We start from the raw sequence: 15,178 nt of genomic DNA on the forward strand, positions 1-15,178 counted from the left end.
TGTGTTGACAAGAGTGAACCCAGCGGCAGAGGGATGTCCACAGTGAACTAAAAAGACATTAAGATTCATGTCACAGATGAGATTGTGTTGAAAACCATAGTGAACCCGGCAGAGGGAGGCTAACAATCGAGAAGGGTCTGAACACAGAAGAGGGGGGTCCAGGGGTGAAGAGCTATCACCCAAACACAAGCAGAGACAATCGGAGAAGAACTTTGGAATTTTTGTTAACCTTTTGTTTAATATTGTGGAGCCCATCACACCCTCAGAAGCGAGAAGCTTGAATACCGAAAGGGCCTGATACTGCTAAAAACTTCTTGTGGATCTGAGCCCGGAAAAGGGAGATCCAAGGGTGAAAAAGGCATCACCCAACATGCAAGCAGAAAGGAACTTTATTTTTTTGTTGAAGACATCAGGTCCTTGGAGGCAAGAGACTTCTTGTAGAAAAGAGACTTAACCACCTTGTCCCATGCTCAAAACTTGGGGAAGGGAGACCCTGACTTGTGAACACTTCTTTCTTTCCTGTGAACCCTATCCCACACTCTGTTTGTATTTAGCGTAAGGATTGGCAATAGGTTTTTCTTAGTATAGGCCCTTTTATTTGACAAGACATCACTAGAACTGTTTTATTATTTGATGGCCGTTCCTTGCTCCCATCTTAGATTTAGGCTTAGATTAGGCATTTTTCCAACCCACATATACAGTTTAATAAACACCCTTGAACTGGGATCACTTGTGTCTGTCTTTACTATTGCCAGCGTGAGTTCCTTTCATGTGGTGTCAGGAGTGGGATATGAATCAACTGATAAAAATTGAAACCCATGTTAATAATTGTGGTACCACCGGAAAGGGGAACATAAAAGAGTTGATCTCCTAGATTCTGATAGCATATCCACACTGAAAGAGGTCCTTTTCTTACAGTTGTGTATTCCACCTAGTCAACAAGGTCTATTCTTTAAAACACAAGTCTTTTTGGATACACTTCCTCTCTACCATTACAACATACAGCCTTGGGATCGAATAATTCTCAAAGTTCGACCTGTGTTTTCTTTTTATCAGATCTGGTACTCTGAGTCCAAAACATTTTTTTTGGGGACCCTTCAGGGTTAACAACACATTTTCCCCAGCCTACCCCTTTGACAGCCTCAGATTCAGAAGATTCTGAGAATTTTGAAACCTTATCCAACGGAATCGAGAGCTGTCACTTTCAAATTCAGATACCACAGAAGGAACCCTTACACCACCATAAGAAATGGCCGACTGAGCCAACGTCATAGCCCAATTAGCAGCCTATCAGATACAAGCAGAAAATAGGCTCCAAGAAAATGTAACAAAATTGTGTTACAAACTAGGCCAATACTACCAAAGGGTGTACTTCAGCCATATCTTGAAGGTGAAGATAAAACATTTTTATCTCAAAAATTTGAATGCCTGGCCATTCAGATGCAGCTAAACACTTCCATTTGACCCATTGATGGGAAGAACAGAAGGACCATAAGTCCATCCATCGAATTCAACCTCAAGGAGTAGATAAACAAGGGGAACCACACAAGAGTAAAAAAAGAATACCCTGGGAGAAAATAGAAAGTAGAAAAATTGATCCTAAGGCTAATGATGAAAGTAGAAAGGAGGAGGCAAAAGGAAGTAGCTCACCTCCTTTGATATGTTTTTCTTGCAGAGAAACAGGACATCTAGCTAGACACTGTCCAAAGAATATAAAAGATGAGCCCATGAAAATAGGCTGTTTGGAGGGCGAAGAATGGGAAGAACCACAGGAGGAGATAGAAACTTTCAGTATCTGCCTGTGTCAAACTCCTGTTGAGTTTACCTATGAAAAGGCTTGAGTGAATGGGAGGCAAGTGAGGGCCCTGATTGACTAAGGTATATACGGGCTGATTTAGTTACAACCAAAGATCTGGGCAATGCAGCCCTAGTTAGAGTGACATGTGTACATGGAGACAATGAGGTGTCTCCCAAAATACAAGTGCACATTGAGATCCGAAGTGAGTCCTGCGAAATATCATCCGCTACAATTCCTGGACTCGTTGCTCCCATCTTAGATTTAGACTTAGATTAGGCGTTTTTCCAACCCGCATATATAGTTTAATAAACACCCTTGAACTGCGATCACATGTGTCTGTCTTTACTGTTGCCACCATGAGTAACTTACACAGTACTGAAAAACATGTTACAACCCCCTTAGTAAATGCACTTGCCACTTATTTTAAGCAGGTAGGTTTATTAAACATTCACGCATATTTTAAAAATGATGGGTAAGCAATTAGTTTATGAAAGCAGAGACATGTTGTATTGTATCTTATTGTATTGTAGTAGTCATTTATATAGAACTATTTTCCATTTGAATGGCCTCCAAGCACTTTGTGGTAGGAACGCCCTTGGGGACCGAAGTCCAGGTATGGGAGAGTTCGAAGAGGAGGCTTAAGATGCGTGTGTTCATTTGGCCAAGATTAGGACTTAGGTGGGCTGGCTAGGATCCAGTGAGCAACCCAAGCGCGCAGGCATGTGGGTGCGTGCTGAGGGAAGTCACGACAGAGCGCTGGTGCTGGAGACTCGATATGTAGGCAGCTAGACAGAAATTTGTCATAGGCTGTCACTGTATACTAATGGCAGATGTGATGAGGCAAGTCTGCTGTTTCAGTGCGACGTGATTATGCGTCCAGCTAGAACGAATCTGTCAAAGTCGTAGCTGCATTCTAGTGTGCGTGGGTGGATAGCCGTGCCGGCGGCAGATGTCCACCGAAGTGATGCGTTCATACATACCTTAAGCTCAGATGGAGCTTATCTTTGATGTCGCCGTGACATCCGATCTTCTGTGTGGTAGAAAGAGCCAACTACCTTTCGTAGACCTCTCTAGGCACTATGGACTGGCTACCCTCAAGTATACCAAGTGCAATAGACTAGCTGTCCTACAACATCTTCTAGGCGGGACAGACATGCTACCATAGAAACTAGGATAAGGGATTCTCTAAGCGCAATAGACAGATTACATTCATAGTCTTACTACATACCTTCCACGTTCTACGAACGCCAACCAAAGCAGTCTAATAAGCGCAATATCAAGTATACCTGCATGTAACCACTGTGCGTTACAATGGCTAACATAACATAAAGATACTTTTTTCTAGCAGGACATGGAGGGTTACTTTATACATAACATTTTTGATGCCAGTGAGTTTTTCGTTGACGTTCGCGGCAAACCTGAAAGTCTTGTGCCATCAGGAGGTAACCCGTCAGTCTGATCGACATCGACCTCAGCCAGGAGTCGACTGGACGCCACTAAGGAGGGGAGAAAAGCCCAATGGGAAGCGAGGCATCTGTAGACATCTGTTCCTTCCCACCCCACCAGAACCAGAATAAGTCTTGGTGGTGACCAGCCATAGCAATGGTCAAGGGAGCATTCTTTAAACACAGTTACTCCCGCCAATCCCTTGGCCAACGGTTTTCCTTCAGGGTGGGTATGCACTCCATCTTGAAGTGGCGGCACACAACCCAATCATTTAGTGTCTTGCAATTCATTACAGGCCGCCTGACCACGTAATCCCTCTTTTATAACAATAGAGACTGTATTTTGGAATATACGCTGATTTCTTCAAAATGAAGATTGGGGTTTTCATTCACTGTTTGTGGACTAGCACTAAACAATTCAGTTCCCTCAAGACTATTCTCCATTGGAATTATTTGCTGAAGTATATGGTCTATATGTTGTCCTGACATTGTAATAAATAATATACCTATTCATGTTGTCAAATGTGTGAGAATCCCTCTGTGGAGAACAGCCAGGGCCAAATAACGTGTTCCAAAGGAAGGTGACCCCTCGTCTTCCCCCAAAACAAGGCTCACACATTGAACAAATGTTGAAGTACTTGGGGTTCACTCTTGCTTAGTAACGGCAATCAAGACATGGACCCCTGGCATTCTGTCCCCACAAGGACGCCGTTCCTCCTTGATGGTGACCAACAAGGCAGAAACACATGTCTGAGGTTGCTGTTGAGAGCCATGTTAAGGGTAGAATTAACTGGCGTTTTGGGCGGGCGGGCAGCGCCACCGCCACAATCAGGTCAGTGCGGTTGGGGGGGGGGGATTGGGATTATTTATTTTAAAAAAAGGTGAAGTGTGGGCGTCTAGAAGATGGTGGAACGGGGCGAGGGAGGCAGCGAACGGGCTCCATGTAACGTGGGCTGAGCTCAGCCCGCGAACCAAGGCACCTGATTGGCTGCGCCACCTTGCCCTGGGTGCTCATCTTTGCTTCATTTTATAGTGCTAGAAAGAATAGTGAATTATAATCATTGGTTGTTAGGAGCATATTTTTAGTTTGCGGCGCTACTGCTGCCGTCTATAGAATTCTATTTAAGAACAGGAGGCATTAGGAGGACGAGAGGCTGCAGCATTGGCTATTAAAGATGTATGAAATACATGTTAGACACGTTTTTAAATAGAGTTAAGATTACTGTCTATAAAATGGTAACATCTACTAATGGGAATCTGAACATGAAGGTTAAAACAACCACTCAGTGTACATTGCTGCATATAAACAGAGGCTGTCATTGCATTAAAGCTCCAGCTGACATGGATGACAGAATGTTCTGATACAGGTGAGGCAGACTAGTGTGTTTTTAGTTGACTTTCGTATAAATGTTTTTTTTTTTTTTTTTGCGTAACTCTGGCCTTACTGCGCGCGCCTGAAATATAGATACATTATTAAAAACTTAAAAAGTGAATATCTCGAATTCGGCTGATCCTTTTTAAGAATGTTTGAGGCACGAGTCAGTTTCAGGTGAGGGGAGGGGATAGGATTATTCCGAAAAAAATCTCAAACATTTAAGCAAGCAGTGTTGAGATATGAGTGCTGGAAGGGTGTCATTTCTACTCCTGAACACTTCATGTAATGTAACTTCCCATGATGCCCTCGAGTATCAAAGATGTATGCCACTCCAATGATGTCATCTCAGGTGCTGTCACTTCCAGCTATGCCAATACTTATGCGAATTAGGAGCACACAGTTTGGCACACAGCCCCACCCAGCCCCAAGTCGCAGGATCAGGTGTAGGGATCCTGGAAAGCTGGATGGGTGTTGCCCACTGTCTTGCATTGGCTGATTCTCTGATCCAGGAAAGGGGAGATGTGTGTGTTCCTGGGCCCATGGGGCAGGCCTTGCTGTTGCTGGTACCTGGCGGTGCCCCCCAGACCTCCTTCTTCAGACCCCATGGATGCCATATCCCCACTACTTTTATCTAGTTTATTTATTGCCAATTTCCCGCCTGGTTCATGACCAATCCCAATGAGGGTGCGAGAACTGCAGGTGGCCAGACTTCTCCAAACACCACTATCAGATTAACCTTGTTAACCACTTTAAGCAAAACCCCAGCACGTCCTCCCAGATCCTCTGCTAACCTTCATCGTCAAGCTTCTGAGATTGAAGCGTGAACGAGTAGGAGGCTCAAGCTCCTCTGTCATTGCACCCAATCTCCGGACCACATCAAGATCGAACCCTCTCCCACCGCCTTCAGACAACTCTTGAAAACTTGGCTCTTCGACAAATACGACTAACTCCCCATAACCCTCTTTGAGATCCACCATGTCCTGTGACATTCCACCAGCTCGGTTCAAGCGCTGTGAATCCTCTGGGTTTGGGCGCTATATAAATGTAATAAATAAATAAATTAAATCAGATCTTAAAAAAGTCACACAAGGATCCGTTCTTACCTCTTCTGACGCTGGATGCTTGCGAGCCAGCAACACGTTTCCTAGGTCAACACAGCTGGCATAATTTCGATTCCTCGCTTCCATCTCTGCCTTCAGCCCCTGATGGTATTTCATCAAAAGCTCAACGGATGACACGTCTCTATTTGAAAAAACAGGGTAAAAGATCATATCCCCGACACCGTTAATGGAAATGACTAGCGATGTTTAGCACAACTGTGAAACAGCACTCCTGTAAATGATTTGACGTGTGCTGAAAGTGCTGATTCGACAAAGCAAAGGTATAATTACAACATCATGCAAGGAAATATAAAACAACGAATTTACAAAGCAGCTCCAAATGAAGCTGCATGCGAAAAAAAGGTGGGTTGCATCTAATTAACACAACAGTGAATAAGGCCGCGTGTAGCTGGTCACAGTGACATTGTGTGTATCTGGGAGTGAGTTGTTTGTGTGATTTCCATTAACAGCCACTTTGCAGCTGCGTAGAGGACTGACAATGGCTGGGCAGCGTAAAATGGCAATGGCTGGGCAATGTAAAATGGCAATGGCTGGCCAGTGTAAAATGGCAATGGCTGGGCACTGTAAAATGGCAATGGCTGGGCAGTGTAAAATGGCAATGGCTGGCCAGTGTAAAATGGCAATGGCGGGGTAATGAAAAATGGCAATGGCTGGGCAGTGTAAAATGGCGATGGCTGGGCAGTGTAAAATGGCAATGGCCGGGCACCGTAAAATGGCAATGGCTGGTCAATGTAAAACCTACACATGCTGCTGGAGTATCACAATTCTCAAAGTAATGACGCAGAGCTTGCTCCCATAGCGATTTGCCACAGTTCCAAGCTGGCATAAGAAGCTGTCTAACACTACCTCCACTGGCCAGAGGGAAGGAAACACTGGAGCAGGCCTGAGAGAGGTTCAGAGGATGGCGAAGGAGCAGAGCAGAAGTAATCACATAAAGGAGTTTACAAGGCTGGCAGAAACTAGTGGGAGATGTCCATTGTGACTTGTCTTCGAGCCAGAATCCCCAGGCCACAGACACATGTCATCCTTGGCCGTGGAGAGTCGGTTCCTTGGCCGAAGCAAAGAGAGAGCAAAGTCTAATCTCCAGGCGTCGTGGGGACGCAGAGAGGAGACACTGTTTGTTTGTTTGTTTATTTATTTCTAATGCGCACCAGACCCAAGGGTAACAGGGCGCAGCAGTAAGAAGATGCAAAGCTTACCTAGTTACAAGAATAGTTACAATGAGACATATATAGTTACAAGTATGTTCGCAGTAATACACAGATACAAATATACAGGTTAAAGCAGGTTATGCACAGGAAGGATCGACAGGCACAAAATCAAAAGTATGATGGAAGGGATAGTCTAAGGCAACCTAGGTGGGGCTGGTGCAGTAGCACAAGCTAGTGGTCAGTTGAATTGAGCATGTTAATGTAATTACTTCTAAATTGTAAGTACCGTTGATCTGCTCTAAGATGGTGTGGCAAGGAGTTCCATAGTTTGGATGCTTTCACAGGAAAGTTATTGCCACCAATCTTGGTGACTCGGAATCTTGGTACAGTAAGGCAGTTTGTGTTGCTGGCTCTAGTGGGTCTGATAGACGTTCTTCTGTGGAGTCTGTCTATGAGGTAACTAGGGGCAGCATTGTTTAATGCTTTATAGGTAAGGGAGGCCGTTTTTAGAAGAATTTTGTTACGGATGGAAAGTCACTTATATTGGAGTCTAGTTGCACAGATATGTTCTCTTTTATTCACGCCTAGTGCAGCTCTTAAGGCGTTATTTTGGAATGTTTGTAACCTCTGGATCTCTGGATAATGGCTTTATTGGCGCCACTGTATAGAGCATTGCAGGAATCTAGCCTAGAGAGTATTAATGCTCTTGCCAGGATCATGCAATGTTACTCACCAGTTGCTGAACTGAAAGTTTTCAGTCTAAGCTGGAGTGTACAAAGGTACGATCCAGAACCAGACCTCCTCAACGCGAGGACCTCTTTAAGGCAATGTACCCCTCTGCTGAATAACAAAACAGTCAGAGGAATCAATTAACCAAAAGAGCGGGGAGAACCACACCGCCAAACCCAGGCTGTAAGAACAAAGCACAATATTATGTCACTGACTTGGAGACAACTGTGTGAATTCAAGAGCAGACCAACAAACAATACCTGGTAAAGGTTTGATAGGACTCTAAGGCAATATAGGATGGGTAGTCGGAAAACAAGAAGACTGAAAATAAGGAGAGACAGGTAAGAATGGTAGTCTAATGATTATCAAGAAAACAAACTAAATGACTTTTGGGCTTACCCAATAGGTGTTTTTCGGGTAGTTGAAGTACTAATCAACGGAAGGAAAAAATAACAAACAGGAAGGTTAGTAAAGGAATACTACCCCGAAAGGCACGAGGGTCGCAACCTAGATCCGGGATGGTGCACTGCAGGAGAGCGTTCAGAAAGTGCACAGTTGCTGGAAAAGTTCCAAACGCAGATGTCCATACAATGGGTCCAGTATGATAGGATATGGTCAAGAAGGACTGTTCATGTGTTCATGTATTCCCCCTAAACAGCAACAACTCAAACATGGAATGTTGTAGGCTGAGTGGTGGTCGGGTGAAGGGAAGAGGCCAGCAAGAAGTAATAAATGAAATAAAGGCAGCGTGAGTTCTCAGCAGGTAGGCGGAACAGCTGTTGAGGAAACCGCTACAAGGAGCGGCGCGCCGGCAGAATGGCTTGCCTGAAGGAACGAAGGCAGCGAGGAGTGACGGCAAGCAGCCGCCGAAAAAGCTGCTGCAAGGATGCAGCAAGCCAGGATGGTTCGTCAAATCAAAAGGGTGATCCAGTAGAGAGGTCAATGGAACGTTCCGGTTTCAGAGTTTAAGAAGTGATTCTGGATCAAAGGAATTGCAGTAGTAACGCTAATTAGAAGCAGCGTTTACTTCTCTGGCACTCGTATTTGAAGAGGAAAGGAGGTGTCACTGTGCGCGTATTGCGCGTAGACGTTGTGTCACGTGACTACCCGGAACACGGGCAGCGGAAAAGCCACGTCTCCATGGTAATCTCCAGCGTTGCCAGATCGGAGATGCTTGGAGACGGGGAACGCGGCGGCGGTTCATAACAGTATCCACCCGCAAAGGCCACGGCAACCCCCTGGCAGCATGGAACGCACGCATCAATGCAGGTGAGTGAATATTAGACAAGGGTTCCCATGTGCGGTCCTCCGGCCCATAACCCTTCCAATCCACCAAATAGTAGAGCGACCCTCTGGATACCTTAACATCAAGGATGGCAGAAACCTCAAATTCCTCCTGCCCGTCAACCTGAACGGGCGCCGGGCGTTGAGACAGACGAGTAGCCGGGAGGCAGGGTTTAACAAGTGCCACATGAAACACCGGATGGATTCGCCATGCAGATGGTAGGGATAACCGAACTGCCACAGGATTGACGACCGCAGTGATTTCATATGGGCCAACATATTTAGGTAGGAGGGATCTTTTTCCCGGGATCTTCAAGTTGCGAGTCGACAACCACACCTTCATGCCCGGGGTATATACCGGGGCCGGGGTTCGGTGTGCATCCGCGGACTTCTTAGCGCTAACCTGAGATCGTAGCAAGTGCAACCGGACATCTCGATGTAGCTGATCCATGTCCCTAACACTAGCCAAAGCCGCAGGGTTGTCTATGGGCAATGACGGATCCAAAGGTAAGGATCGCGGGTGGAAACCATATAAGGCAAAGAAAGGAGACACCCCTGTGGCGGTATGTAACAAATTGTTGTATGCAAACTGAGCCAGTGGTAAGGCGGTTAACCAAGAAAACTGAAACTGGAGACATAGGCCCCTCAGATATTGTTCCATAGTAGCGTTAAGGCGTTCTGTCTGCCCATCCGTTTGTGGATGGAAAGCCGAGGAAAATCTGTCATCTATAAGGAGAGAAGATGTAAGAGCCCTCCAGAATCATGAGGTAAACTGGGTGCCTCTGTCAGAAACAATGATAGAAGGCAAACCAAATTGTTGAAAGACAATTATACGCACCAACTCAGCCAGAGTAGGGGCATTAGGAAGATCGGCACAGGGAATGAATACTGCATACTTGGTAAAGTAATCAATTACAACTAGAATAGTATTCATTCCTTTGATGGCTGGAAGCTCCACCACAAAATCCATGGATATCATTTGCCATGGTTTGTATGGAACTGGTAGGGGCTGTAGAAGACCCACAGGTTTGGTTCTAGAAGATTTGCATTGAGCGCAAATGGCGCAAGCAGAGATGTAATCCATGGCATCTCTGGACATGGATGACCACCAAGACCACCGGCGAAGGGACTCTACCGTCATTTGGTGGCCAGGATGTGACGCCACCACTGAGTCATGAGCCCAGCGCAGGGCGTGAATACGGGCAGGGCCAGGAGGTATGTAAACACGCCCTTGGATGAAAGGAAGCCCCCCTTGGACGTCCAAGTTGAGTGATGTTACTTCGGGTGGGTTGGAACTCACACAATCCTCAATGATGGAACGTAGAGAAGGCTGGACAGTGCACCCACATATCACCTTTTCCCCCAGTAACGGCGCCGGATTCATGGAAACCGTTTTATCATCGGACGACTGCCTTGACAAGGCGTCCGCAGGGACATTCTGCCGTGCCGGGCGGTAAGTGATGATGAACTGAAATTGTGAGAAAAACAAGTGCCACCGAGCTTGTCGGGCGGTAAGGCACTTCATGGTTTTGAATGCCAACAAGCTCCTGTGGTCTGAGTAGACAGTAACCACATGTTTGGCGCCTAAGAGATGGTGTCGCCATTCCATGAAAGCATCTTTAATGGCTAGCAGTTCTCGTTCCATGATAGGGTAATTTCTTTCATAAGTGGATAGTTTCCAAGAAAAGAAGGCAACAGGATGTATTACCCCTGTGAGGGAACAGAGTTGAGAGAGAATGGCGCCTATGGCATACCCTGATGCATCTGCTTCAACAAAGAAAGGTATGTCCTGATTGGGATGTTGTAATAAAGGAGCTGAGGTGAAAGCCTCCTTCAGAGATTCAAAGGCTGACTGAGCATCGTCATTCCACATGAAACGGACCTTTGAACTAGTCAGGGCCATCAGTGGAGCAGTAAGAGCCGAAAATGAGTGAATAAAACGTCGGTAAAAATTAGCGAAGCCAAGAAACGATTGAAGTTCCTTGACTGTCTTCGGGATAGGCCAATCTAAGACTGCCTTGACTTTGGACTGGCTCATCTTGATACCTTGGTTGGTGATGTTAAAGCCCAAAAATTCAACCTCGGAGGAGTGAAAGACACATTTTTCGGCCTTGGCATATAGATGGTTTTCTCTTAGTCTCTGTAGGACCATGGAAACGTGTTGAACATGCTCTGCCATCGAGGCAGAGTAAATGAGTATGTCATCGTGGTAAACCACAACAAACTCGTCTTGGATGTCATGAAAAACGTCATTCATAAGGTTCATAGTGATAATATCGAAAACCAAAATCTCGAAAACCAAAATCTCGAATACAAAAGGCCGAAAAATAAAATATCGAATTTTTTTTTCAATGTGTTTTTTTTTTAAATGGGGGGGTTCCCCCCCCAACCCCCCTTTTTTTTCATTTTTTTTTTATTTTACCCCTTTTTTTTACTTACCTGACCCCAAAAACATATATAAATAAATAAATAAAAAATTCGATATTTTTTTTTTCGATATTTTTTTTTTCGGTCTTTTTGTATTCGATATTTTGGTTTCGAGATTTTGACTGACTACCCATTCATAAATGCCTGAAAGGTGGCAGGGGCGTTACAGAGCCTGAACGGCATCACTAGGTACTCAAATAGACCAAATCGGGTTTTGAATGCAGTCTTCCATTCATCCCCGTCTCTAATACGGACGAGGTTGTAGGCCCCTCGAAGGTCCAGTTTGGTAAACACGCTGGAGTTGCCCAATTGATCAATAAGAGTGGAAATCAATGGTAAAGGGTATTGGTTCTTTACTGTTACCTCGTTCAGTGCTCTATAGTCGATGCAAGGGTGTAGGTCCCCTTCTTTTTTGGGAACAAAAAATAAGGGAGATGCTGCAGGGGACTTAGATGAGCGTATAAACCCTGTAGCAAGTGCTTTGTCCAGATATTCTTTAAGCACCTGGTCCTCCTTAATGGACAATGAGTAAACTCGCCCCGAAGGTATCTTGGCCTCTGGTACCAGATCGATGGGGCAATCATAGATACGATGTGGAGGCAACGTCTCCGCCTTGCATTTGTCAAACACATCGAGAAACTGCGTATATTCGATTGGGACCGGGGGGACGGATGTCTTGGTGATTGCCCCTATATGAGCGGACAGACCTGATAGAACCCGGCTTGGATTGTCGTCAACAATGCCTAATGAGGAGAAACAAGTGCTGTTACAAAAAACAGATGGAAACTGAACCAGGCCTAAGGACCAATCTATCAGCTGGTTATGTAGTTTAAGCCACGGGATGCCCAAGATTACTCTGTAGGCAGGGGCTTGGATAAGGTCAAAGCATATTTCTTCTGTATGGCCTTCGGCCGTGGTCATGGTAATAGGTATTGTCTGTTGAACCACCAATCCTGAAACGAGTGCTGATCCATCGACTGCACTGACATTTTCCGGGTGTGATTTTTTTAGTTAATGCTATTCCAGCGGAGGTCGCAAAACTTTGATCGATATAGTTACCGGTGGCTCCGGAATCGATCACCACTGAAATCGGAACAGGATTTTTCAAGGCCCCTGTGAAGGTGACGGGCAGCTTGATTAAGGTAGTCTGGGTTTGGGAGGAACAGAGGGAGTCCAAAACCGACTTTCCCGACGTATGGACCCCATTTACTGTCGGGATTTGGCGTTTCCCGCCTTCTTCTTTGGTTTCTTGGAACAGTCTGGCAACAAGTGTTCTGAGGAACCGCAGTACATACACAAATTGTGTGTACGCCGGTGTTCACGTTATGCCGGAGTCAGCGGCCCTCGTACGGCTCCAATCTGCATAGGTTCCGGGGTGGGAACCCCCGCAGTGGGCATGTCTGGGACAGAAAGCGGAATGCTGGGTCGCTTTTCTCCCTTGCGTTCCGCCCTTCTGGCATCTATCTGAAGAACCATGTCTAATAGTTCATTAAAGGCGCTGGGCACCACTGGTACAGTAGACAGTGTGTCCTTTACTTCCTCGGAGAGGCCTTGATAGAAAACTGCAGATTTCTTTTCTTCAGGCCAATCTGTTTCTGCAGCTAGTTGGTTGAAACGGGCCAGATAGGCAAGCAAAGGTGTGGACCCTTGTCTCAATTTGAGTAATTCAAGATCGGAAGCTTGTGAGGTGTAACGGGTATCAAAGACCCGACTCATAGCAGTCAGGAGGGCATCACAATTGTAAAGAACATGACTGTTCGATTCCAGCAATGGATTAGCCCAAGAGGCGGCCGTCCCTCCTAAGTGTGAAAGGACGAAAGCTGCCTTAGTGGTTGAAGTCGGAAAGGAGGTAGGACGACACAAAAAGTGTAATTTGCACTGGTTAATGAAGGTCCGATAATGTTTCGGATCCCCCATAACCGTTCAGGAGGAGCCAGCGGGAACTGGGATGAGAGGACAATGGAAGGGGGCTCTGGAGCAGATATAGGAAAACCCGAGCCGAAGGGGGCCCCAGCTCCTCCTTCTTGCCCAGGAGGAGCAGATATAAGTGATTGGATCTCATTAATCCTCTGCTGGAATTCGGCTTTCATGGTAGCCATTTCCATTCTCAATCCCGCAAGGTGGTGCAGGATTTCTGCCATGGGATCAACCGGCTGTATGGCTTCTGCCATGGGCTGATCGGATTCCATGTTCTTTTATGGCTTCTAATTCTGTTACTCACCAGTTGCTGAACTGGTCGGGGCGTTGCTCGACCTTGGGATAACCGAAGAGGGAGCAGCTCCGGAAAGTTTTCAGTCTAAGCTGGAGTGTACAAAGGTACGATCCAGAACCAGACCTCCTCAACGCGAGGACCTCTTTAAGGCAATGTACCCCTCTGCTGAATAACAAAACAGTCAGAGGAATCAATTAACCAAAAGAGCGGGGAGAACCACACCGCCAAACCCAGGCTGTAAGAACAAAGCACAATATTATGTCACTGACTTGGAGACAACTGTGTGAATTCAAGAGCAGACCAACAAACAATACCTGGTAAAGGTTTGATAGGACTCTAAGGCAATATAGGATGGGTAGTCGGAAAACAAGAAGACTGAAAATAAGGAGAGACAGGTAAGAATGGTAGTCTAATGATTATCAAGAAAACAAACTAAATGACTTTTGGGCTTACCCAATAGGTGTTTTTCGGGTAGTTAAAGTACTAATCAACGGAAGGAAAAAATAACAAACAGGAAGGTTAGTAAAGGAATACTACCCCGAACGGCACGAGGGTCGCAACCTAGATCCGGGATGGTGCACTGCAGGAGAGCGTTCAGAAAGTGCACAGTTGCTGGAAAAGTTCCAAACGCAGATGTCCATACAATGGGTCCAGTATGATAGGATATGGTCAAGAAGGACTGTTCATGTGTTCATGTATTCTCCCTAAACAGCAACTGCTCAAACGTAGAATGTTGTAGGCTGAGTGGTGGTCGGGTGAAGGGAAGAGGCCAGCAAGAAGGCTTACCTTATGAAATAAAGGCAGCGTGAGTTCTCAGCAGGTAGACGGAACAGCTGTTGAGGAAACCGCTACAAGGAGCGGCGCGCCGGCAGAATGGCTTGCCTGAAGGAACGAAGGCAGCGAGGAGTGACGGCAAGCAGCTGCCGAAAAAGCTGCTGCAAGGATGCAGCAAGCCAGGATGGTACGTCAAATCAAAAGGGTAATCCAGTAGAGAGGTCAATGGAACGTTCCGGTTTCAGAGTTTAAGAAGTGATTCTGGATCAAAGGATTTGCAGTAGTAACGCTAATTAGAAGCAGCGTTTACTTCTACGGCACTCGTATTTGAAGAGGAAAGGAGGCGTCACTGTGCGCGTATTGCGCGTAGACTTTGTGTCACGTGACTACCCGGAACACGGGCAGCGGAAAAGCCACGCATCCATGGTAATCTCCAGCATTGCCAGATCGGAGATGCTTGGAGACGGGGAACGCGGCGGCGGTTCATAACATGCAACTGTCATCTGAGAGGAATGGCTTGCCTGCCTTGATGAGCTTACAGGTTTAAGCGGTGGTGGAGCCCAGAGATTTCACCTGTTTGTCAAAGGACATGGTAGAGTCAAGGTAAAAGCCAAGGGTTTTCACCTCCTTGGCTACCCTGATGATGTTTCCATCAATGGCGAATGATGAATATTCATGGCCTAATTTCTTAAGATTAAGGTGGGTGCCCAGGATGATGAGCTCTGTCTTATCATCATTCAGGCATAGAGCGTGGGTGGCCATCCATGCCTGGATGATGAGATACACTCTATTCACCAATGCTAGATCCTTGCCATAATCCCCAGAAAGTGGGAGGAGAATCTGAGTATCATCTGCATAGTTA

The 15,178-nt window shown here is 46.0% G+C and overlaps 1 protein-coding gene across 2 annotated transcripts in view; it reads right to left on the bottom strand.

Moving 5' to 3' along the window:
* Positions 1-15,178, bottom strand: part of SPTB (spectrin beta, erythrocytic) — a 524,484-nt gene that overhangs the window by 62,144 nt on the left and 447,162 nt on the right. For both annotated transcript variants that reach the window (XM_069638664.1, XM_069638665.1), the window contains one exon: positions 5,722-5,860. In XM_069638664.1, the coding sequence (XP_069494765.1) occupies positions 5,722-5,860 (139 nt within the window). The remainder of the gene's footprint in view (positions 1-5,721; positions 5,861-15,178) is intronic.

This window comes from Ambystoma mexicanum, chromosome 14 (genome assembly GCF_040938575.1).
Source record: "Ambystoma mexicanum isolate Mex_15411 chromosome 14, UKY_AmexF1_1, whole genome shotgun sequence".
Classification (NCBI taxonomy): domain Eukaryota; kingdom Metazoa; phylum Chordata; class Amphibia; order Caudata; family Ambystomatidae; genus Ambystoma; species Ambystoma mexicanum.